The sequence below is a fragment of the Andrena cerasifolii genome, chromosome 14 (assembly GCF_050908995.1).
Source record: "Andrena cerasifolii isolate SP2316 chromosome 14, iyAndCera1_principal, whole genome shotgun sequence".
Taxonomy (NCBI): Eukaryota; Metazoa; Arthropoda; class Insecta; order Hymenoptera; family Andrenidae; genus Andrena; species Andrena cerasifolii.
This window is the reverse complement of record NC_135131.1, coordinates 10,666,332-10,692,270: the sequence shown is the minus strand read 5'-3', so window position 1 is coordinate 10,692,270 and position 25,939 is coordinate 10,666,332. Positions and strand designations below refer to the sequence as shown.

The 25,939-nt window shown below is 41.2% G+C and overlaps 1 protein-coding gene across 3 annotated transcripts in view; it reads left to right on the top strand.

The window, feature by feature from the left end:
- Positions 1-25,939, top strand: part of LOC143376524 (A disintegrin and metalloproteinase with thrombospondin motifs 15) — a 133,889-nt gene that overhangs the window by 60,988 nt on the left and 46,962 nt on the right. For all 3 annotated transcript variants that reach the window (XM_076826993.1, XM_076826992.1, XM_076826991.1), the window contains exon 6: positions 23,259-23,448. In XM_076826993.1, coding sequence (XP_076683108.1) covers positions 23,259-23,448 — 190 coding nt within the window. The remainder of the gene's footprint in view (positions 1-23,258; positions 23,449-25,939) is intronic.

Here is a 25,939-nt window from a genome sequence, read left to right as displayed (position 1 = left end):
CCGCGGTGTTAGGCGTGGACATGAATACTAGGCATTCTGCTCTAATGCGTCCGTCTGAAGCCGATCGAATCGCGATCTGTTCGAGCCTCGAGGTCGCGCGGTGTATTCTGGAAGCTCGTGTGCTTCCGACGGAACTACAATGAGCTTTCTGTGAGCTAAGAATACCTCCACTCGGACTGTTGTTGGCGAGCAATCGGCTTTGGAAAATATTGCATTTATAGTGCGCACCGCTATTGAGGTTATTAACACCCCTTCGCCTCGATCGGGCGGATTTAGGAAGGTGAAGGGGGTGGGATGAGTGATAGTGGAGCAGGCTCTCAAGAATTCTTTAGGATTCCGAACACGCGGGGGCAGTAAAATATTGGCGGATACGCGAATATGTAAGAAATGCTGGTACACAACGCGCTTTCAAACAACTCGCGAAACGAACGTTTCTATTCGTTCCACACAGATATACGCGGCGTGTGCTCCCATTAGACTAAACAGATTCTCTTAAAACTAACTAAGCGTACGTATGCTTAGTCTAAAGGAGGCTGTAAACTAAATTTGCTAGTAGGCGATGCCAAGCGAGCAGAGGTTTCGAATTCTCGAGGGAAGAGTAAACAGAACGCTTTGAGTGGCGCGAGCTTTGGAAAAATCACCCTTCTCTCTTGATCCTTCCATACTTGCTTCGTTCAGTTTACACATACACATTTTAAACAGTAATTTTTCTGATTTATCAAGTCTCCCTAACTATTAAAATAATAATAATAATAATTCTTCCTTGCAGCAGTAGACATTACGAAAATAACAAGAAGATAAGAAACAAATACATATAAGAAAGCAAGAAAGAGAAAAATAGTAGAGTTAGAAATTATCTCGCTCTAATTATCACGCTCGGTGACTTACTGTTAATAACAGTATCACTAAAAAAATAAAAACCTGCACTAAATTCAATTCTAAGTCCAGCAACCCGCACACTCGTATCTGTGTAATTCCCTAAGCAAGAATATAAAACATTTCCTAAATGTACCTACGTACACTTTTCCCTCAGACCTTTGGCGACCCATAAAACCGATATTCCCCGAGGATTTCCAGATAAATACAGACATGTAGGTTGCCGAGGCGCAGCCGGAGCGCCGTTGCTCTGAAATATGGCGCCTGGTCTGCCAGGGTAGAGCCCGCAGTTCTTTTATTGCCTCCTAGAAGCTTGTTACACATACGGTTTTCGATAATCGAGGCCATCAAAGTCGCGTCTAAATTTCAGACGAGCCGCGATAAGTTAGCCGTTTCGCACGAGAACCGGGACGCCCCTGTGGAAAAACGCCGAGCATCCGGACGTGCATCTTTTACTACCGGCCCACGTACGATTTTTGCGCGGCAGTCGGGGGGGACAAGCCTTTCGAATCGTGATTCTCCGAGGCGGGACAGTCGGGACGGGGAGGATATCCTTATCGGGAACGCTGCGAGTGGAAAGAAGCCTCACCCACGTGAATCCGTTTTTCTTCGCGACACCGCCACGACTTATCGCGGTGATAAGGGTCGGGGGCTATCATCGGGACGACGGTTTCTAGCCACGGCTGCTCGGTTTTTCCGATATCTGCGAGCCGTCAGATACTTTCGCTGAGCTGGTGTATATCTTCGCTAGACCGATCCTGTTTATTCCTATCGTGAGCTGGTTGGCCGTCGCGACTGCAGAAATCGTTTCGGAGCATTTCTACTATCGTTTTCGTGCTTCGGGACGGTTTCAGGTGTTTGGGGGTATTGTAGTAGTGGAAATTGTTTGGAGTGATTTTGGAACGGGAGCTACTTGGTTTCTGGAAGGTTTTTTGTGGGGAATGAAGGCAGAGGAACTGTGTTTTAATTAGGGCAAATTGCCAAAAAGTTGCACGGAATTATTTAAACACATACGGATCGCGTAATTTTGTGATATTTATTTTGCAAGAAATTACCAACCCGTGGAAAAACTTGTAGATTGTACAATTATTAAAAATACCCAGCCATAGTTCCATTTTAGGCTTAAGAAATAAAAAGTGCATAAAATTTTAGGTAATATTAATTATACTGCTCGCTATTAAATAACCCATTAAAAAACATTGTAAAACACCAACGAGAAATGTAATATACCCAATATGTAATTGTACATTGTACAATTTTTTTGTTTGAGAGAATGAATTACGAAACGAGTGATAAAGAAGAGAAGGTGGAGGAATATTGTGTCTATCAGGCATCGTGAAAATAAACGAGGATATGCGTGTTTCTTTATCTCTGTTGGAAGAAATAAACGAGTTTGAAAGACACGAATATGGACACTGGATTAAAGTAGTTTTCTTTTTGAAAGTTCTGCTTTGGATCGCCGAATAATTTTCAGTGTATAATTCACGAAAATTAAATGCCTCGCACCTCTCGGGCCAGCTGAAGAAGAACTAAAGTGGAATTGTAATGTCCCTCGCATCCTTATTCGGCCAAGTATCGCGGAACTCGTCTCGGATCACAGTCACGACCCGTATTAGCGTTCTTATCACGCTTGCGATCCACAGATCTTGCGCAGATCGCATCTCCTTCCTTTTTCTCGCTCGCCGAGCAGTGCAGCGAGGGAAACACGTTGTCAGGGTATTTTTAATGGAGCTCTTTCAATTCAGCTAACTACTGGAATACACGATTCGTTAGTTTGAAATTTTGCCAGCAAGCGAAGCTGTTCGTTTTTAACAAATATAAGGGTTGATAAAATTTGTAGCGTATTTTTCATCATTTTTAAGAGGTAAAAGTAACTAGGGATGATTTTTATTTTGTTTTTGGAAGAAAATCGCAATGATCGCGTGGTATAATAAATATTGACAGTTAGTGGATGGAATGTTGACTTCAGAGAGGACACTGACACCGTCATTTTGAGCGCCAGAAATTAATTAGAGACGAGCCTAGTTTGGGAAGAGGATCCACCCTTAAAGGTCTAGTTCAATTACCACGTGGTGTAGTGAAATTTGGCAGTGCAACAGATGGGACGTTGACTCTATAGGGTATTGACATCTCCGTTTCGAACGCCAAGATATAATTGGCAGTGCTCCCAATCTAAAATGTAAACGCACCCCAAGAGTTCAATTTTTGAAACTTGGCTGACCTAATTGATGGGACGTTGACTCTGTCATCACTTTAAATTCCATGAGGTAATTAACAGTGTCCTCGATATAAAAACTGAAACCACCCTCAAGCTCAGAAACCTAAACAAAAAAATCACGATGCTACAATACCCCTTAGTAATCCAAAATCATCACCTTAAATTCTAAGACAACTAACAGTGCCTGCAAGTGAAAGCACCCCTAAAGGTTAGCCCCTTAAATTACCAATCGTACAGTGAACCTCCAAAATCGCAGTACCTACAAAAATTATTACCTTCAAAAGGGTGTTACTAATAACCCAAACTAAAAAATTGAAAGCATCCCCTAAATTCAATCTTCAAGAATAAAATCAGAACAGCACAATACCCTTTTGTATTGGCAGTGGTCCACCAGCCAACATCAATTTGAACGTCAAGACAACCAACCCCGATCTCAAATAAAAAACCGAAACCACCCTCAAAGATTTCAGCTGCCCCAGCAAGCCACGATTGTCGCGTCGCCCAGTAAACTTTGGTATCCCGAATGCCAGGGATGTTGACTGTCCAGGGGGCAGTGACATCACCGTGTTGAACGGCTGGCTGGCGATACGATCTCGTTGCTGGTGTCTCGTAAAGTAACGCGACGATTTATAGGCGCGCGTGGGAGACTTTTATAAAGCCTGATTATCTCCGTCCCCGCGTACCCTTGTCCTCGTTCATTAACGCGACTCCAACTTTCGACGGGTGAAATCTGCGGAGGAAGCGTTAATTTCAGCGGGCTGCTCGTAAAATTTCGCGAGCGGCCGTAACGAGCGACGGGCGGGGATCGTAAACCAGATTCGAGTAACCCGCGACGATGATTTGTTGCGCGACTCGGCTCGATTGAAATATTAAACTGTCAGCGGGCGAGCCGGGCCGGAACGATGAACTCCCGATCGATGACAATTACGCTGGCAGCAAACCTCGAATGCAGCGACATCATTCATTCCTTCAATTACAGAGTGCCGAGTGAAAATGGCCCCGTCTGTTTATACGCCCAAGGTACGGACTCGAATTATCTTCGATGCATTAAGTTTCATGGGTCTGCTGCGTGGTGTAAATCTTTGGCGATGCTCAGCTGTGGAGCTTTGAAATAAATAATTCAGAAGAGCAGTACCATATAGTTTTGGGTCCCATGAGGATGAGGTGTCGAAGGTTCGATGGCATTTCATGGAGAAATTTCTAAGTGGGGCATATTTAGGCAAAATGCTTCTAAAGAATTCTGTCACTATATGTAAGTTACATTGTTTTTTGGAATTTTGAAATATATGGAATGATTGGCATTGGATATTTAACTACTAATCTCACCGAGGAAAGTGTGGTTCTTGATGATCTTTCTCCCTTGATACGTTCCGTGAGAAAAGTAAGTCGACCCATTTTTTAGTCGACGGTTAGTGACGTTAAAGAAGCGTTTCCGGGCACATGTTTTCGACGCTTGACGCATGGTCGTAAAGCTTGTGAGAGGTGGAGAGTAATAAAGAAGATGGGATCGAGAAGTAGGAGGGAAACAATTGCAATTAGAAGTTCCAACAAAACTGAAATACTCCCTGGAGCATTCAAGTGACCGGCTCCAATGTTTATACTGGTTCGCATTCCTGTTCGAAACACTGATACTTCTATTAGCTTACTTTGCGCAAGTACTTAGTTTAAGCCCTGCTCTCATACCTACAGTTTCTGTCACCTGAATGCGCACCGAACTCATTAACTCAGATTCCAATCCTCCAATAACCCAATTAAGTTACAAGAACAAACTACTACTGGCACCTAGCTCCCACTGTCATCTGAAACTTAATCAACTATTCATCCCACAAGCTACAGACACGTTTATAATTACTGCCAGAGCACAAAGAACACATCTACATGGCAAACGACTGTCACCCGCGCTGAAACGGAAAGTAGAAAGTTTGACTCGTTAGAGGGGAACCGGTTGACACATCGATCGCGCCGAATGCCATAAATCAGCTGGATGTATCGAAAGCTTAACCCTCGGTTGTCACACTTGGTCAAAATGACACACAATTTAACTTTGAGGTGTCATTGAAAATCGTACTACTGTTTGAACCTGATAATACTTTTAGTGTTCATTTTCGACGATGAACATATATTCTACAATCTTCGATCTTTATCTCAGAATTTTCACGACTAATTTATTATTATTATTATTATTATTATTATTATTATTAATCATCCTTATTACTCAAAAAAGAGGAAACCTGAGTATTTACAGCTAGCATAGTCAATAAGAGGAAAGGCATAGTCAATAAGAGTAAAAAGTAGAGTAAAAAGTAGAGTAAAAAGTAGAGTAAAAAGTAGAGTAAAAAGTAGAGTAAAAAGTAGAGTAAAAAGTAGAGTAAAAAGTAGAGTAAAAAGTAGAGTAAAATGTAAAGTAAAATGTAAAGTAAAAAGTAAAGTAAAAAGTAAAGTAAAAAGTAAAGTAAAAAGTAAAGTAAAAAGTAAAGTAAAAAGTAAAGTAAAAAGTAAAGTAAAAAGTAAAGTAAAAAGTAAAGTAAAAAGTAAAGTAAAAAGTAAAGTAAAAAGTAAAGTAAAAAGTAAAGTAAAATGTAAAGTAAAAAGTAAAGTAAAAAGTAAAGTAAAAAGTAAAGTAAAAAGTAAAGTAAAAAGTAAAGTAAAAAGTAAAGTAAAAAGTAAAGTAAAAAGTAAAGTAAAAAGTAAAGTAAAAAGTAAAGTAAAAAGTAAAGTAAAAAGTAAAGTAAAAAGTAAAGTAAAAAGTAAAGTAAAAAGTAAAGTAAAAAGTAAAGTAAAAAGTAAAGTAAAAAGTAAAGTAAAAAGTAAAGTAAAAAGTAAAGTAAAATGTAAAGTAAAAAGTAAAGTAAAAAGTAAAGTAAAAAGTAAAGTAAAAAGTAAAGTAAAAAGTAAAGTAAAAAGTAAAGTAAGAAGTAAAGTAAAAAGTGAAAATACATGGGCTAAGACCTCCGATGGAAAATGGGTTTGCGTCGAATCGACCCAGTGTGTCAACTACGTTCGAAAAAATAGATGTGACAACCGAGGATTAATACCGCAGCGAGAATCCAATTACTTTATCCCTTTATATCAGACAATCGATTTGGCGAGGCTAGAGGCTCATCCTTATTAGCGCAATTACTCGTGCGTTGTCTTTGCACCTGGTCGTGGCATTTAATTAACAAGGACACGGTCTTCGAGATTACCGGGACACCTGGTTGCGCGGGGTCTTTACGTTTTCATAATCCCATCGAGGAGGCAATAAACACCCCGATGCTCGACGATCGAGGATCCCAGATACGGCGGATCGCCTCGGAGATAGTCGGTCTGCTCGTGGACCAACATTCGTACTGGGAGCCGAGCGTTATTATCGTCGTGGAACAGGTTTTTCTATCCGCTCGTGTGCTGTTTCCAGTGTTTCCACGGATCGCGCGATTTACGATTACAGATTTGCCGCGCGAACGTCGCTGCGCGCTCGAGCGACGCGATGGAGCACCCTTTATCGGGGCATTTGGTCTTTTACAGGCGCGCAAGCGCTAGACGTATCCTGGGCATTGAATATTTTTTAAAGGGGATTATTTTTTAACCCTAACTCCGTCATTCTATGAAAAAAAAAAAAAAAAAATTTTTTTTTAAGCTTTTAGAGATGTATAATAAATGCCATTAATCAGATATGCTATTGAGTTCATTATTTAAGAGAAAAAAATTGCTAAATGAACCTATGATTTTCCTCCACCCCGTTACTGACAAACAGTCACCGATTTAACGTTTCCATTTGAGCCTTGTTGGGCAAGTTGACTATCGAATTATTACCGAAACTTGACAAGTTTGCTACAACTGTTTAGGTGAAAGATCGCTCACCACAGAGCATTCTATATTTTTAGCAGTTTTACTGAATGTAGTGGATCTTTGCACTTGTACACAGATAAAACGTATTAACCGCCCGGTCTGTGCGGGCAACGCCCATCGGCGTTCACAAAGTACTGTTATCAAACGAGAGTGGAGGATTCCCGCACGTGATGCACGTCAAACGTTTCTCCGTGCTCAGAGAGTCAAATAGACAAACCGAGCAGTCATATCGCTGGCACGCGTATGTGGCGCCAGTCTTTGTGGTAGAATCTGTGCGTCACACATACGTGACACTCGGTAGTGAATCTTTTAAGCTAAACTGCGGCTAATTTTTCATTATGTTACTTGTAAGTCTGAACGCGGTGCTCGTGGTCCTATTAATAGTATCGTCTCGTGCCTTAGATTCTTAATTTTTACGAGAATTAAGAGTTTTCAAAGTATCTCATACTTTTTGGAAATGAAGCTTTGAATTGCAAGCGATTTATAAAAATGGACTCTTCGTTCAAGCCCGAATTAGGCCGCTAATAATCAATCGATCTGTAAGAATTAAAGACTTACTCGACGATGAGTCAGGTTCCCAAATGACTTGGGAGGGACTTGGGTCCATTAGACCCAACTTCTAACATAAATGTCGATCCTAGTTACGTCAGGTTATTTCAATTCATTTCCATTAACTTTATGAGACTGGGTTGCGTCATTGCTTGATTAACGCCTCGAATAGTCTCCTATTTCTTTCTCTAGGTGCCCAACCAAATAAATTCACCATCCCTATTTTTATTGGGGAAATAAAAGTGTTCGGATGTTAAAACCGTCTCCTCTCGACGGCTCTTAACAAATGGTGGATACGTTGATACTTTAATTGCTCACTTTCTCCGTGCCAATATTTTATTGCACGCTTGGAATCGAACAACGGGGATGTTATTCTTTGAAAATTACCGTGCAATAAACAGCGTGGAAATCGTGCTCCCTTTACGACTCACAATCAGGCTGTCGTCATCGAAACCACGTACGATTTACAGTGTCCAGCTCGAAGGTGAAGACGGAGATAATTGTAATACGATTCGACTTAACGACTCGTGACTGAAATTCAAACAGACGCGAAGTCTTGTCATATTTAAAATAACAATCGTGAGTCACAAGCTGCTCAAGCTTTTTCTTTTGTAAACACGTCGCCGTTTGTGTTTGTCGGTATCGATCGGCTTTGAAAAATCGCTGCGCCAAATGGGGCCAAAAAACATTATAATCTAATTAATATTCCCCCAGCGTAACTACAATTTGCACTGCTGTGAAAAATCTAGCGCAAACTGCTCTCAATTATTTCCTCGATTCAGAAAAATTCTTGTCGCGAGACCTGATGACTTCAGACGAAGAAAAGTTGTATCAAGCAATAGTGAAGTCATCAACGCGCATTTGCCTCATCTGAAATCTCATTGTGGATTCGCATCGCAAGAATCATGAAATTTCTCAAAATAAACTAGAGATACCAACATATTAAAAATATTCGCGACAAAAGTAGCTGAATATTAGAGTGAAGCGCGATTAAAAAAGAATGTTTTTGAAAATTTCTTTCCACCACAAATGCCTCTGCTACATTCGTTTTCACTGGTCGTTGAGTCATTCAATAAGCACAAAAGGGTTCGCGAATCAACGACCACGCTTTAATTACACGTCCCAAGGTTTTTCGCCCGATTACAGTTTCTTTCCTCCACCGCGCGCCGCCGAATGTTTATTTGCCCGACTGTGAATAGAAAGTGAAAACGTTAGCTACATAATCGAACCGGTTGATTGATAGTTACAGTGGCCAGTCAGCCTACAGTTTATTTACTTATCGAATCGTTAAAGTACCAGCCCATGAGCAACAAAGATTTTTCGTACACTTGTCGCTGAATCAGGAAGAGAAACGTCCTGTTCAGGTTACACGAATCGCGTTCGTAACGCTGGACAGTGTCGAAACACCCATTTCCTTGTATTCGCTCGCCTTAGTCCCATTCCAATACAATATCAATGCAAGTCCATTTAGACGTCAAAGATTTCTGAATCTGATGATCAATCTGGAGGTGGCACTCGTGGAGACCTTATACGATCGTGGAATACATTCTCCCGTGTGGTCTATTTTCATTTACCTATTTCACAAGATCATTTATCTTGTAGGATTTGTGGTAAGAGATTCGGAGTCAATTGCAACCATAACTGACAACCCTGAGCGGCTTATACTAATAAAGTACCACTTCCAGATCGATAGTCAAACGAATGTAGACTTTTTCTATGAATATCAATATGATTATTGATATATTATTCAGAACAAGACAGGTTCACCGATTGCATATCCGTCTGACAAGTTAATATCCAACCGTGGAAGGTTTGAGCCGCTCGAGCTTCCTTCCTCCTTCAAAAAACTGCTTAAGCATGCAAGAATTCTTCTCCTATGGAACAATGTTCTAAACTGCTTGTGCGACCCGCTTCAATTAACTACATTAATTTTTTTTACAATATTTAAAGTATTTCATAAAATGTTTCGAAAAGAAAACGTGAAAAGCACATTTGCAGCCTAGGGCGACAAATTTTTGGGAGAGAAAAATTTTAAATGACAAATTTGAGGGAGAGAAAAATTTTAAATGACAAATTTGAGGGAGAGAAAAATTTTAAATGACAAATTTGAGGGAGAGAAAAATTTTAAATGGCAAATTTGAGGGAGAGAAAAATTTTAAATGACAAATTTGAGGGAGAGAAAAATTTTAAATGACAAATTTGAGGGAGAGAAAAATTTTAAATGACAAATTTGAGGGAGAGAAAAATTTTAAATGCCAAATTTGAGGGAGAGAAAAATTTTAAATGACAAATTTGAGGGAGAGAAAAATTTTAAATGACAAATTTGAGGGAGAGAAAAATTTTAAATGGCAAATTTGAGGGAGAGAAAAATTTTAAATGACAAATTTGAGGGAGAGAAAAATTTTAAATGACAAATTTGAGGGAGAGAAAAATTTTAAATGACAAATTTGAGGGAGAGAAAAATTTTAAATGACAAATTTGAGGGAGAGAAAAATTTTAATTGACAAATTTGAGGGAGAGAAAAATTTTAAATGACAAATTTGAGGGAGAGAAAAATTTTAAATGACAAATTTGAGGGAGAGAAAAATTTTAAATGACAAATTTGAGGGAGAGAAAAATTTTAAATGACAAATTTGAGGGAGAGAAAAATTTTAAATGACAAATTTAAGGGAGAGAAAAATTTTAAATGACAAATTTGAGGGAGAGAAAAATTTTAAATGACAAATTTGAGGGAGAGAAAAATTTTAAATGACAAATTTGAGGGAGAGGCAAATTTTGGGGATCAATAAATTTTGAGCAAAAGAAATTGGAAAAGGTTTAAACACAGGGGCTTGCGACAGCTTTAGAAACAATTCACTTTTGTCATATAGAATTAATTTTAAAATTGCCTCAACTCTTTTGAATTAAAATATTTGACGATATTTCACAAACGGGCGGCAGACGCTTGTTATCCTAGGGTTTCCCAAAACTCCAAATTCGCCCCTGACCACGTTTTTTTGCGGCCCGTACGGATCATTTTGGCCCGCTGCAAACAAAAGGTTGCTTGCCACTTTTCTAAGCGATTCGACGCTTCTCATGTAAAGTAGGTATCGCTCTGCGGGAAGTCTGAGCCGTTTTCTGCCTCTGTCATCCTGAATTTTTTCACGGTTCCTTGAATCCAAGCTGGCCTGGCTCATCGAGCGAAGGAAAAGGTGTTCTTTTGTCGACTAGAAGCCCCCGAGACCGCTTAAAAGAAACGATGCTCGATGGACTCCAGTGGTCGTTTTTTAAATGAACCCCCATTTTCACGGTCATCTTGTCCAATCAGTCAATCGCATATCACTCGCAGCTTCTGCAAGCCTGAAATCTGAACGCAGAGCGATACCCCGCGTGTTCGGCCTCGCGTGCAGCAAAGCGGAATGACAACTAAAATTAGACGTTTCATATTTCGAGTATATTTCCCGTTCTCTTTTCTACTGGAGCCGCGGGACGTTTTAGTGTTGTATTTTAAGGACGATCAAAAATACCTTCGCTCGCGAAATATCTTTGATGACAGTTTGCACATGTTGCCCGTGGGGTGGAGACAACGAGCAACCAAAACCTGATAATCCTTTATGAAAAAGATTAAATTTGCTGCTATGGTTTTGGAAGCTCCAATTAAAAGGTGGACGAGATTTTTTTAAATTTCCTCTAAGTGGTCATTACTTTCATTAAGTTTCTAAATCCTTTGTGAAACTGGGATAACAAGTTCCTATTGTGGAACAAGTTGTTTTACAGATTACCACATTTTTTGGTAAATAAGATAGATCAATTGGGCCAAGTTATGCAGAAAGCTACCAACCCTTAATGATCTGAATTTGAGTAAATTTAATTTAAAGATTTTAGTTGTTAAAAAAAAGTAGCTTTATTTCTATTGGGTATGTTTTGTTTCGTGCTATTGTTTTACAATTTTTAATGAGTTATTTAATAGTGAATAGCATGATTCATATTATTTGAAATTTTCTGTGGTTTTTGTGTTTTAAGCCTGAAATGTCACCATGGCTTGGTAGTTTTGGAACCTTTTGCAAAATAAAGATCACAAAATCCGTTCTTTGTCATTTTGAGGGTTCGTGGCTTTCTGCATAACTTGGCTCAATTAGAAGACTTGCAAAAAGGATGCAAACTCAAACATACGATTAGACGTTTAGCAGTGACTTTTTGTAAAGATGCTACATTGAATGATTGCACGAATGGTGTCCTATCGAGGGTAGAAAGACAGCTTCAATGGGCTTGCAGATGATCCGATAACGTTGACAATAAATCGCTGTATTTGACACGTTAATCATATTTGATACGTCAGGCGAAAGTCAGCCCGTGCACTGTGCGCCATAAATAATTCACCGTAGGATCATGTTCCTAAGCTTCATGAATTACCTGCGATGCATCATCCGCGAGTAAATGCGTATACTAGAGTACCGTGTGCCATGAACTGACTCCATGATCCATATTTCTTGCGCTCTTGTGTGGTCTTGGACGTTGTGTCCCACTGGGGGTCAGAAGACACTTCGCTTTTTCACTTGAAACCTCTATTCGAGCAATTATTATCGAGCCACAGGCGTTGCAAACGATAAAGTAGAATAGAAATATTATACAGAAATAATCCCTACTACTAATAATAATTCCTACAGAAAATTAGACAAAAGGGAACAGAAGCGACTGCAAATAAAAAATGTGCTTTCACTGAATTTGCAATATTTTTTACTTCCAAGCCAACACACTAATCTTTCAATTGACCAATTCAGCCCCCTTTTCCTTCCCTATTTCCCTTTCACTTGCACCACAATTTTTCCCCACGTCGATTCCTAAAAATCCTATCAAAGTTCCACGAGAACCGAGTCCCAAAAGAACTCGACGTATCAGCGAACACAACGACCCCCGTGAATCGTGGTAAGGGAATCGTGCGAGGAGACCAAAAAGACGAGACGATCTCGGGGGAAGACGAACGAGCCCGAGGAAGAAAGGATAGGAAGGAAATAGGCGAGATCCTTGGCCGTGATTCTTCAGACGTTCTCGAGGGCGAGGTCGCGTCGAGCCGGGTCTGCTCTCGGTGCAGGGCCCGCGGCGGAGCTTTTCCCCTTTGTCCAGCGGTTCCTCCTCGTCGCTTGACCGAGCTTCCGACGAAAAAATCCGCCGTCGACTGTTTTGGCGCGGCCAGGAACGCGAATACGCGGCTGCTGCACGCTCGACCCGGCGCGACCAGTTCCCTGCGAACCTGACGGCCTTGGCAGAAATGCGTAATATAATAGGCGGAATTAATTGGCCATTTTTTTTTCGGATCTAAGACGACGTTTCGCTGATCCGCGGAGCGACATTCGCGCTTCCAGTGGCGTAAGGTTTGGAGAAATGTCCCTTCGAGTCGGTCAGACCCATCCGAATGAGCGCTTCTGAGGGGAAGGTTTTGTACAAAGTGTGGGAGCTATGTTGCCTTTGTTTTCGGTGTAATTATCCGAGGACCCTTGGATAAGACTGTCGATGCTTTTCGAAAAATATAAAAACTGGGGTGCAAAATTTGCTAACCCTTCGCGTGTTATAGGAACGCACGTAGAGAAGGAGTAGCTAACCGCCAACAAACGCTCTTTGATCAATTGCACAAACTAGGTTATCAAAACGATCCAATGTGATCAATGCAACGCATGCAAACCTCTCGGCGCGATCTATCGCGATCTCTATCGATGGAGGAACGTTGGCAGATCGTTGGCTGCTGAAAGAAAGTGTAAAACGCTGACAATCGGGTCAGTCGTGGGCACGAACCGCTTCGTTTAGTCGTCATTAATCAATTATGCGGTTGCGCAACATTTGCACGTCGTTGGCCGATTAACGCAGGCACCTTTGTATCGGCAGTGGAACGATCTTGGATTGTGCAAACGCATAGTCCTGGCTCTCTAGCGCGAAACAGTACAATGACTATTACATTCAGTAGAAGCTCCTCAAAGTATCCATTGTTAGATCTGTACTTACACGGGCCTGAAAAATTTCGCGCCAACTACCACAAATGCAAGTGAGAGAGGAAGTAGACCAACTTCATTTTCTTTTTTTTATTATTAACGCAGTTTTAATCTCCGCGAGGAGATTATTATTTCGAATAATCTCCTTGTTTAATTTCGACTTTTCTTCTTGTTATTTATAAATACAGTACTGTCTTAAATCACTAGGTTGCATTTGTTTAGATACGAAAAAACTGAAATGCATGTTGCTACTGTGGGCTTGCAAGTTGAACAGAAATTACATTTATTTATTTATGGAAAACTTTATTAAAAAAAAACTGTGCTTTTTCTCTTCTTGAAGATATTGCGCCGCAGCACACTTACGAGGGAAGTTAGGCAACCCGGAAATTCGGAACATTATGTAACTTTGTGTGCAAGTGGAGTAGTTAATCCGTAACACAAAAATATTTTTTGTCGATGCCATAGTGCGGTTTTACGGGTGAACACGCCGTGAAAAATGCAGAGTTCACTTTATCGTGTAATATCTCGAGAACGGTGAGAGATATCGAAAAGAAATTTTAAGAAAAGTTGCATCTTTTTTTATATCTACAAACTGCGGAAACAAATAATTCTCGAAAAATTCATACTTTTCAAGTTACCCGTAGCACGAATCCTTGATTCTATAATTTCACCACCGTTTCACCGGTTGCGGAGCGCTGCTGAAGTCTAACCCCGAATCATGATCACTTCCACCCCCCTCCCTTCAGCATTAAGCCTAGGCGGGGCTCGGGACTCGTAGAACGCCACCAGCGGAGGTTTTCGCAAGCTCTCAGCACTGGCGCGCTGGCTCAGGTACCCCGGTATCGCTAGTTCCCGTCTCGAGGGCTTGCTTCTACGAAATAATCCATGAAGCAAGCCCCCAGCCATGGTGGATTCGTCGCAAAACAGTTCGTAGTTTGCGAATGAAGGTACATACATCACTACTCTTTGCATTTTAATATTGAATTAATAGGTGTCAGTGCTTGATCATCCTCTATTGACAGCGCAAATACACTCGATTGAGATTGAGGTAAAAGGATCGCCTCGAGAACAGAGGTTCGTGGTGTCTAGAGGATCGTCACACAGTGGATTTTATGATTTCATTTCGCGCTTAAGTACTTGGGTATTCGAACACGGTTCTCAAGCGACAAATTACCGCGCGACTCATCTCCGTCCCTTTTAATACGAGCTGCGTAAACACACGGTGCACGCCCAGCCTCCCTTTATTATGATGTATTGCGTTCTGCATATTAAGTGGAGACTGAATAAAGATCACGCGTGCCCATGGGACTGCCTTTAATTCAGCGGGATGGTTTCGCGCCTGCGGTCACGCTGTCCACGATTGCTCTTTTCGCTTGGAAAAGAGTGATACGTTAAGTGTCTACTTAAGCATGGCCTTAAGCCACGTTCCCACGTGAGCAACATGTTATCATTGATAACAGAGGCGCAGAGCATACTCGAGGCCTATGATGCAGTCTGTTGCTAGAAAAGTATCCTTTCTGCAGGATAACTGTGGAATAGGTGACCTAAAGTCGCGTTCCCACTTATGAGGATTTGTAATCTCCCTTGAATTTTTCTTCAATTTATTTTGGTACAGGATATTAGTTCGAATGGACATTTTAACTTATCTGTAAAGAAATTAATCAGGGTTGAGTTAGGTCAAGTTAGAAAGTTGCAGCTCAAGTTAAGTTAAAAAGTTAATCAAAGAAATTAGTCGAATCAGAGGAGTAAAAGAATTAAAGTAGTCAGCTAAGCTTGTTGTTGAAATTAATTAATGAAATTGTTGTTTAAATTGTAAAACTTTCAAATCAAGAAATATATTTTTTTCTACTCAATTATTCCGTATGTTTAGAAAAAGAAAATGTGGTATTTTTGCAAATGCTACTGTAAACTCGAAAAGCAACATTTCAGGTACGTTCAAGATACCAAGTTGCAAGGCGCGTTCGTATCGCTGTACGCGATGATTAGTACTTTCGAATATTTTTCCGTGAAGGCGATCGACCGTGCCCGAGAGCCGCACACATCGATTCGATTCCTTTTGAAGTATCCTGCGTGCACAGGATGCAGAGACCTGCTCTCTGGCTTGCATTGGAAACTTTAAGGCCGGTAGCCCACCCAGAAGCCGCCATTGTATCCTCGTTACCCATCGAACGCATAAAACATATCACATAAAGTCGTGTTTCAAAAAGGGACACGATGAAAAATCCTCTACCCTGCTGTCTTCCCTTTTTCAATCGTGCCGCGGCCAACTGTATTATAATCGTGCAACCACTTCGACACAACTTAAACTTTCCCAGAATAAATTCAAACATTACGCAAAATCTTTGGAATATATTAAAAAATATAATAAAAAGATTTTTTGCTAATTTTTGGAACTAGTAAATTGTAGAGTTAACTTTTAGCAAAAGGTGGGTTCTAAAGTTTATTGTATCAAATTCTTTTGCTATTTGTTTTGTGGTAGTGAATTGCAGAGTTAACTTTTAGCAAAAAGTGGGTTCTGAAGCTCATTGAAACAATTTTTTCTATTTTTTGGAGGTAGTGAATTCTTGAGTTAGTTTTTAGCAAAAAGTGGGTTCTGAAGCTCATTGAAACAATTTTTATTGCTATTTTTTTGGAGCTAGTGAATTCTAGAGTTAGTTTTTAGGAAAAAGTGGGTTCTGAAGTTTATTTAAACAATTTCTTTTGCTATTTTTTTTTTAGGTAGTCAATTGTAGAATTAACTTTTAGCAAAAAGTGGGTTCTGAAGTTTATTTAGATGAAGAAGATCTCCTAACGAGAAGATTCTGAAGTGAACTTCGAATTTTAGGTAAATTATACAGTGAATATCACGAGGAAAGTAGATTCTGGGGTTAATATTTAGCAACTGGAAATTTCCTGATCCGACGAGGCTCAAGTTTCAGGCATTGGAAGAAACGAGTTGGAGAAACGTAGTACGTGATTCCCGGTGGATTGACATTCGCCATCTTTGCCAATGGGTGTCGAGGGTGGCGAAAGTGAGACTGTAATTCGAGTGGAGAGAGTGAAACTACGTTATAAGGTAATGAAAGTGGGACTCGGTCCTGAGGGTGGCGATCCCAAGACTGGTTCCCCTTAATTTCCTTCGAATTTCGAGGAAATACATCTGACGTGGCACGGCGCTGGTTTGGTCGTTGATTGCAGTATCAATCATACTCTTAATTGCACGTTTGGGTGCAGGAACTGAAATGTGCGCTGGGGAACAACGAGTGTCAACATTAGCTGGTACTTCATGAATATTCAAATAAGATCCACAGGATATCCTCGTAACTCCTCGATGGATATTTACAAAGCACTATAAACTACAATGCAGCGCACAATCTTAAGAGAATCTTGTCGAAGTTGGGGCTTTCATATAGGTGCTCAAATGATTTACGTTCTTTTCATCTTCCGGTAGTTGCGCTATACTTCCTTGTCTTTTCCTTTTATGTTCACCACGTGCTCTGCTATACCTTTTCCATTTCTTATTTTTCTTAGTATAATCCACGTTTCTTTTCCAACAAATCTCCTTGAATTGCCCACCTTCCTAGTACAGCAAATTTCATCTGTGGAATCTCAAAAGTTTCGCTATGACAGTACGTTAGCAACATCCAATGAGAGACGATTTTCTGACGTTTCATCGCCTACATCCCTCGTTGCTCGATCAGAAGGCGCTCAAAGAGGCCCAAAGAAGGACTCCCACTGGCAACGCAGCCGCAGCTTCAAAGCAAAGTGGAAAATGCCCGCTCGATGGGTGATCTCGGTAAGGAAACGCGTACACCGAAATGGGCGAAAGGAAAAGCGGATTCGAATCAGCTGTAGCCGTCGAAAGGTCGATGAGTCGCTCCAGCGGTGTGGATTTCGAGGTCGTTGCCAGCGCGCGCTGGTCGAAAAGGCAAAAGGAGAGAGACAGGGGACGCGCGGAGGAAAGAGAGCCGAAGGGGGACGGAGAGGAAGAGAAAAACGGCGTTCTTGCCAAGAGTTCTCGGTAACCCTGAAGTCAGTCTTTGTGCCATCGGATAGCCACGGACGAGGAGGTGCACGCCTGCAGGAATGCAAATCGCAAATGCACCGAGCGTATGATACCACCGATGGCCATTCAATCCCTTCCTTCCTCCCTCTGCTCTTTCTATTCGAAGCTTTCGAGCGATTAAACGGCGCGGAGCATTGGGTCGCCTCGAATAACGTTCGAAAGCCGTAACTTGGTAGGATGTCGAGTGTCTGGGCTAACTGGTGCATTGGAGGATCAATGCGTACAGATGCAACTAGGGAGAATAGAAGTGGTGCGCACGAATCAATGCTTTCTAGCACAATTAGGAAGACAAGTGGAATAGGTCGAACTAGACAGACATCTGTTTTGAAGGAAGATCTTGCATCAAGTCGAATTTGCAATGTACCTACTCGCCTATGAAATTACTCGTGCTTGCCAATATTTATCGCTTTCTCCTTTTGCAAACACCGCATCACTCTTGCTCGCAAAGACTACTATTACCTAGACCCAAAATCAATGTGTCGCCCGTGCGCTATGGACCTTGCGTTAACATAGTCGCGATAACTACCTCTACTGCTATTTACCCAGCTACCCTTTAAAATAAGGCGACTATACGTCCCCGGGAAGTTAAAGAATAATTATGCGTCATGTGTCGAGTAAAGTTAATAAAGTTAAATCAACTTCTACTCGATCCGTAATTAAACTAATTTTATATTTAGTTAATGCCCAACCCTGGTCTCCGAGGAGCAGAGGTGGTCCCTAAACGAAAAAATATCACACGTCCCCAGAAACCCCGAGAAAGAAAATGTTCACCTTACTTTAAAGCCCCAAGACATTTTCATCAACATTTTTTTTCATCAACGCTGAGAATCTGTCAGGAAGTCAGTCTTGCCACTGATTCGCTATAAAGTTCAGAACCCTGTATAATAAGAAACCTCTTATTTAAAGCAACCTGGCGGTTCGAACTTCATTATATCCATCCCGGACTGAACTAAAGTCCGATACTTTAATTATTTGCCCCAGAAATCTTTACCCGCCCGCCTAGAAACTGGCCGAATGAAAGCTCCAGTGACCGAGGAGTGAAAATTTCTCGGGACACAGCGATTGAAAGGAAATAAGGGTGAGAGAAGCACGAGGGAAGCCGACTAGAAAAAGCGACGGAGCAGGTACGGTTCTGATGTAAGTACCACTGCCGTGTCGCCGCGAGGAGCAAAGACAACGTGGGCTTTCAACTGTCATTGCCGTCAGTAGATTACGACAGCCGTAAACGGCCCTCCTCGCCGCGTGGTATAAACCACGCTGGAAAAAGAAGTTCACCTTTCGAACGTCGGTTCGTTCATTCAGAAAGCGGCGAAGACTAGCGGGAACGAAAGACGATAGAATTCGCGACGACAAAGGGGTTGAGGGGGGGGGGGGTCAGGCGAAGCTGAGGAGGGGGGTTGAAATTTATCGACCAGCTGGAAATCCGTCTTATTGTCGATCCCCGTTTCCTTTTTCGATTGTTACACGGCAATGTTTCATACCTTTTGCGTGCGCGCTCTCGCGCCGCGCTGTGCTCGTTTTTTAGGGGAAAAAAATATCGATCAAGATAACATGATCTTTATGCCTCCAGCGGCACGCTTCAGCGGTGGGAAAGCGAGGTAATGCGTTCCCTTAGGAAGATATAGTGACACTTGGAATCGCACGACATGGTCTCAAAAAGAACCGGAGAGAATAAACGGAAGATAATGAGTTATGGGACTGAACGGGATACTTATCGAATTTTACTATCTTTTATAGCTGGTTATCACTGTAGGGGACTCTTTCGATTTGTTTGACTTTGCTCCTCTGGTGCCGCTCGATTCAACACATTTAACTCCGCGGCTATGGGAGCTGACGCTTATTTCCACAGTGGCTTCGCTTCGGTAGGATTTTCGGAAGAACAAACGTAACCTCGTTGTGTCAATAAATCGAGTGCTCGAAACTACGCGATGCGCGCACTGTCATAGAGATGGCCCGCAAAATCACTAACAGCGATTTATTACAGTGATCGCAGAGTGATGATCACGGTCGTGGTTTAATAAATAAAGGAAAACAATCCAAGAAAACACAAATTGGTTTCTTGGTTACCTAATACGTAATTAAAAGCAATATATAACTTATATAATAAAAAATAATCCACATTATTTACTAATCTAATAATCTTTAGAACTTCTACGCTCAACTCGTAGGGTGTTACTAATTTGAAATAAAGAAAGACAACCGCGTAAAATTTCTAATGCGTTGTCAACTTAGCTGTTTAATTTATTCAGTGATGTATGGTGGTTTCGAAAAACGAAAGGTTTATTACACGTAAATTCATGCTGCAGAATGAACTGCTTTTTAAGATAAAAGGGTAATGTTGATCACATTCCTGGATAAATTACCAGCAAAACTGTGGACTGGAGAAATGTCAGCAAACCTGGAATCTCAAGGCAAAACTGGTACTGTTTGCAACCCTAGACGAAACCGAACGTTCAAAGAAACCTGACAAGTAGCTTTATAATTGATTTACAAAGGACAACAAACGGCCGTGTGGATGCTGTGCCAGTAGCCTTGCGAAGCAGCGGCATTTGTTAACACTTATGGCGTCAGCGAAGCAGCCAGCACCATTGCTGCACAAATTAAACTCGGTCCACGTAGAATTAAGCGCTCTTAACCCAGATTTTCTAAATGGAATTCGTCGCGTCCGAGATGACGATTAAGGGGCTCGATGAATTTAATGATGGCCGGCAGTGTGTCACGGTGGTATCTCAACAAAAGTCTAGATTTTTTTTATCAAGCTCCTTGAGAAGCCTGCTCGACGCACCTTTAAGGAATCCTGTTAATTTTCATGAAAACTCCCGTTTTGTTCCGCCAGCAAGATAAATATAGAGCCCGTGGTTTACGTCAGTACCCGCCACTCGCGATTAATTTCAACTTCGGGAGAGTAATGAAACTTCTTTCTAATTTCCCGCGCTCAAATAAACTATCTATTTACGAATGTATTACGTAAATCTCACTTGCGCACGGAATTCTTCAGCCTGAAATCACTATCAAAACCCTAACCCAGATGACCGAGCTGACTGTTATTAATCTCCCACTACTTCGCTCGAATATCGTGGATTAATTTTTTTTATAATATTCTTAAGAGCAGGATTGGTAAGGTGGCGAGGTATTTTGGTTAATAACTGACTAAATAATTAATTATACTACACACCAACCTCATATGAACATATAATCTATCTCCAACTGTTGTCAACTTTCGTTCAAAGTTCAAACTTCTCCTTATTTGCTAAAGCCTCGTAATGAAAATGCCCTAGCCATTAGACCTACATTTATAATTAGTCAAGTGCACTCGTACCGAACAGAATTTCAAACTTATTTTACTTAATAACGGAAGATTGTATAAAAAAAAATCATTCAATTTCTTTTTGTATACAAAATAAGGTCCTGCTATTTAGATTGCACTTCGATTACTGCGATATACCCTATATAATAATAATAATAATAATAATAATAATAATTATGATGATAATAATAATAATAATAATAATAAAGATAATAATTCGTCTTTATTACATCACAAAATTCATATTACGTTAATTAAGTAACGAATACCGATAACGAAGCGCACAAGTTGCATGAAAGATCGACTGTGAGTTACTGAAAAGCGTCATTGAGTCTAAAAACATAAAGCGTTAAACGATAAAGAGAAACATATCCCAGTTTTTCAGCTTTTCCCTGCGTTCCCCGTATCACTGATCTACATACGTAAAACTAAGGTAGACACAGTGGAATTACAGGCACAAGTACGTTAAGCAGGCGTTGATAATCGATAAGCAATCGTTGCTTGCCCGTCGGCGAGTTGTCAGCAGCTTATCATTACGTCGCTGCTGCGTTTACCTCGTCGACGGCCAACCGAGATTCCTGTAATCAGGGGCAATAATTAATCAGGCCGACTTTTTCCTGGTCTCGTTGAACCAGTTCACCCCATTGCTTTCGAGAAGCTGGACCATCGACGTGGCTAATTATGAGCTTCTTAATTAGACCCGTTTCTGATTGTCCTGCCTCTGCGTTGAGAAAGGGAACTGTGGTTCCTCTGGCTGCAACGAAACGTTACGCTTCTCGCAGCTCCTCTCTCGAATGATGCAGTTGCGACATTGAATTTAACGAGCCCTTTCATGGAATCTCGAGCGAGGGGTTTAGTTTCTGTGTGGATTTGTGGCGGGTGGTTCACCAGTTTAGGGTGAGGAAAGGGTTTCTGTGGGGAGCGAATAACAATTACTGGTGATAGAAGTATGTGGAAATTTTTATCTCAGACATAGACAGAGGAATAGAATTAAAATATAAAAAAGGAATATTCCAAAATTGCAATCATTTCATTATGGGTGATTATTGTAGAATCATTTTAGTTATAGAGCAGAATGTTTTGAACTCTGCAATCTAAATTTTGGAAAATGTCAATATTTTTTAATGATTTTTTTTTGTTTATGTTGTACTACTTAGTGTTTATAAGAGATTAAGAAGACTATACTACAGATGCTTATAATACTATTTCGCATGCAAAAGAATATATACACGCACTCCTAATAGCCTGCCAGGAGAACTGGTGAAAATGGTAGAATCTCGTTTCTCTTATGATCCAAAAAGCGCCAACACTAAGCAGCTGCAGAGGAACCTGCTGGTCTCAATATTTAGGCGAATCGCGTCTGCTATCGAAACGTATATTTTCGGACAAATATATTCAGGGTAGGAAAATAAACAACGACTGCAATATCCATCGAGCAGCATGCACATAATAGTAACCCACCCACGCGTCCTAATTGGCAATTTCCAAATAAGCTCGAACAAATGCCGTTTCACGTTCAACGCATGGGTTTGAATTATTGTCTCCAAGGACGATTCTCCAAATTGCCAACGCAGTACCCTTTGTAAAATTATTAACAACGGAACCCAGCGTGTAGTCACGGATGATTTTGGCACCCACTGTTTTCAGTCCCTTTGGTACTTCCACTCCTCGATTGTGACCGATATTCGCGCACGGTTCGCGCAGATTCAAGAGATCGCTTTCGATCGATTATTTTCACCTGGGTCTGGTGCGTTCGTCTGTTCCGCGGCTTTGCCCTCACACGGAATTTACGTGGGTGGTATATATTTAGCGGGGGCGTCCCATGTAGACTGGTGCGTTTCACATTCAAATGGAGGAAGTTATGTCAGGGCAGCGCTGCATGTATAAATAAATCGTAACGAATGCGGTAACTAATCCGCGGAACGTTTCGCTATCTGCGACTTTCGATCGCGTTTCGATATCCGACTGGCCGAGGACCACTCCAACGACTCGAAAATCTAGCAATTCTTCCTCAAACCGTTGCTTCGTATTAATTAAAAATTGCTTTAACTATTCAACCCACTTCTCCATTAAAAAATTTCTCGGGGTCTACAGAAACGCGAGTCGAAGATCCGAAAATTGATTATGCCGTAGAATCTAAAGCAACTTTGCGAAAGCACTATCACCGTAGATGTAGATATCTATCGCAAAGACAATCTCATGTAGTTGGGGGGTGGAACATCGAGCAATATTGAATGAATGAAAAAAGTCCGCACCTCGCTCCCCGGCGATTTAAGAGCAGCAATTAATCGCTTTCATGTACACTTTATAAAGCAGTCGGGAAGAAACGGTGCGGACAATCGAAAGGAATTTCACGGTTCGGTAGTCGGGAGCCGAGGAGTTGGCCAGTAGGCAGCGCTCCGTCGGGGGATATAAAGGTCAATCATGGTGGAGTGACTCACGAAATTTTTCGCATACTTCTTTTTTTTCCAGACGGGCCACGTGAGAACGTCGACGGGAAGCTACATAATTAAACCCGCCGAGCCGTGGCGGGAGAGCGACAAGGATTCTCTAGAATACTCGCTGCAGCATGCCATCCAAAGGGTGAGGACACCGTCCGCGGACTCCAACCACTTGCACGCCATCGACGACCAGCCTAAGAGCCAAAACTGCGGCGTAATTGGTAAGTGCGATTCATTCCAGCGTTATCAAATAAAATAAGCAATTGAGAACGAAAACGGAGTGACCCACGTTGGGCGAAATTAATCTTTCCTATTTTATATGATTGGTACAGCCTATCGGAATACATTAATGCTACTAACTGAATTTTGCGAAAGATGTGGGTCAGCTCGTTTTCGTTTTTAATGCCTCGAATAACAGAGCCCCCGTCGCGTCACTTCAGTTATACGTGGCACGCGTACCAAACCTGACGCGAGAGAGACTTTCGGCAGGACGCCAAAAATATTAGAAAGCCTATAAATTCTTTTTTCTGTACTGAAGCAAGTTCATTCAGAGGATAGAAATAGGCTGACAGAGGAAGATTCGGCAGCATGCAGTACCTTGCAGTCGATGACATAGTAGGCCTCAATAAACAATCTTGTAGCTTACACTAATACCTCCACTTTTAGTACTCAACTTTACTACCCCCTTTTAAATCTACTCACAAGGGAAGATCCCTAATATGGAAATTCTAAAAATTATGAAACTTTGGGGATACCTATGTAGAGGATATATGGATATGTATTATGCAATTCTTTTGCAGCTCAAATTCACTGGAGGATTACAATTTTAACATAATCTCTGAAGATTTAGTTGAAAATGAAATAATTTGATAGACGATATTAAAATTTAATTGATGAATTAAAAACTTGATATATTTTCTGAGGATTTAGTGGAAAATTAAATAATCTGATAGATTATATTGAAAATTAATTGAAGAACTAGAAATCGGATATAATTTGTGAGACAATTGACAAATCTTTTACCAAATGATAGTCCTAATTAAAATAACTAACTTTTGTCCGAAAACTTTTCTGTCTCTAACGCTTCACTAGTTATAACACAAAATCTGAAAATAACCGGATTTTCAGAAGTCAATTTCAGCCCCTTATAGTGAATTCAAGCAGCAAATAAAAATATCCTCTACATATCCGCAAAGTTTCATAATTTATGGAATTACCAGGTTGGGGATTTTTCTTTGTTAACTAACATTTAAAATACCTAGCATATGCAGATCGAAAAATCCAAAGAAATTCCTAAGTTCTTCCGAAAATCTTCGCCCCCTGAAGTGCATAGCTATCTACAGCCAAAAAAGAAACCCCTATAAATACACCACCACAAAAAGGGAGACTAAGTTACCCGAGCCATCAATAATGGAAGTTTCACTGGGCTTGAGGAACCGTCTGCAGGCCGTCGCCACGAGCGAGCGCTGCTAGAGACGAGTTGCAGGGCGTAGCGGGGTCCCGAGCCCCGAAAACGTATTAATAATGCAAGCAGTCCCCGGCGTACACATTAGGACACGAACGCGCACGTGCATCGGGGCGCAGCGTGTAGTACTACAAATGCACGCTTCCACTCGATACGTATCGTTTTATTCATGACCGTTCCTTAAACCGCCACCGTGTCGCACGGCGAAAGTTCGCCGTGCCTAACGCAGGGATCCGCGAATAATAAATCCGCGCCGGCTCGCGTCGGGCCCCGCGTCTCTGCGGAGTTTGGGCCCACGACCGGTTCCGCCGGGCCCCCATTAACATTCCGTTATTGAAGTATCGCATTGTCGGCCGCAGCCAATCGCCTGGTCGTATTAATTATTTCGTCAGCTCGGCCAATCTAACGCTGGTCCTCGCTAAACGTTTAATTGTCCTCCCTTTGCCCCCTCCTCCCCGGTATCTTGTAAACGACGATTTCTCTTTCATGCGCGTGCAGGTGGCCGTGCTGATCAGTGGACCACCCTGTAGGGTGCTTCAGATTTGAGGGAAATTGTAGCTTCGGGTGGTGGGAATGGGTGTGGATTTGATGAGTTTTTGTTTTAGCGAAGGGGTGTTTGGGTGGTTTGTTTAAAGGGAAGGAATGAAAGGTGTATTGGGTGGTACAAGTGTCGTGGGCAGTTTGGGAGAGGGATAAGTGAGGAGGGGAGCAGGTTTTGGGTTTGAAGACAGAAAATTTTGATGATAGTGACGTAGGTAATGTTTTTTGGGAAAATTTAGAGGTGTGGTTTCTTAAAATGATACGAGGGAGGAGAAAGTGTAGGGTTTAAGGGGAGAGAATTTTGATGACAGCGATGTAATGTTTTGTTGGTAAAATTTAGAGTTGTGCTTTTTTAAAACGATATGTGCATTGTGTAGGTATTTGTTGTTTAAGCTGACTTGTTTAACAGAACATGTAGAATTATTTGGAGAGATCACTATAAGCTTACCAACCTTTGTAGAGCTGATATTAATTAATCGATTAATAGTTCCTGAGGATGGAATTGATTTTTTAGTTTCATTTTTGTTTACACCTGCATCAGGAATTTATGAGAATAACTAATACAAGGACTGGCTACAAATTATTTAATCAGTTCTATAAGATTTCTCGCTGACATACGATTTCATCTACTTAGGGAACCACCACCGTGCTTAATTAGCGGCCACGAGATGATTTTTTAGTTTCATCCTCGCCTCGGCTTCCCCCAT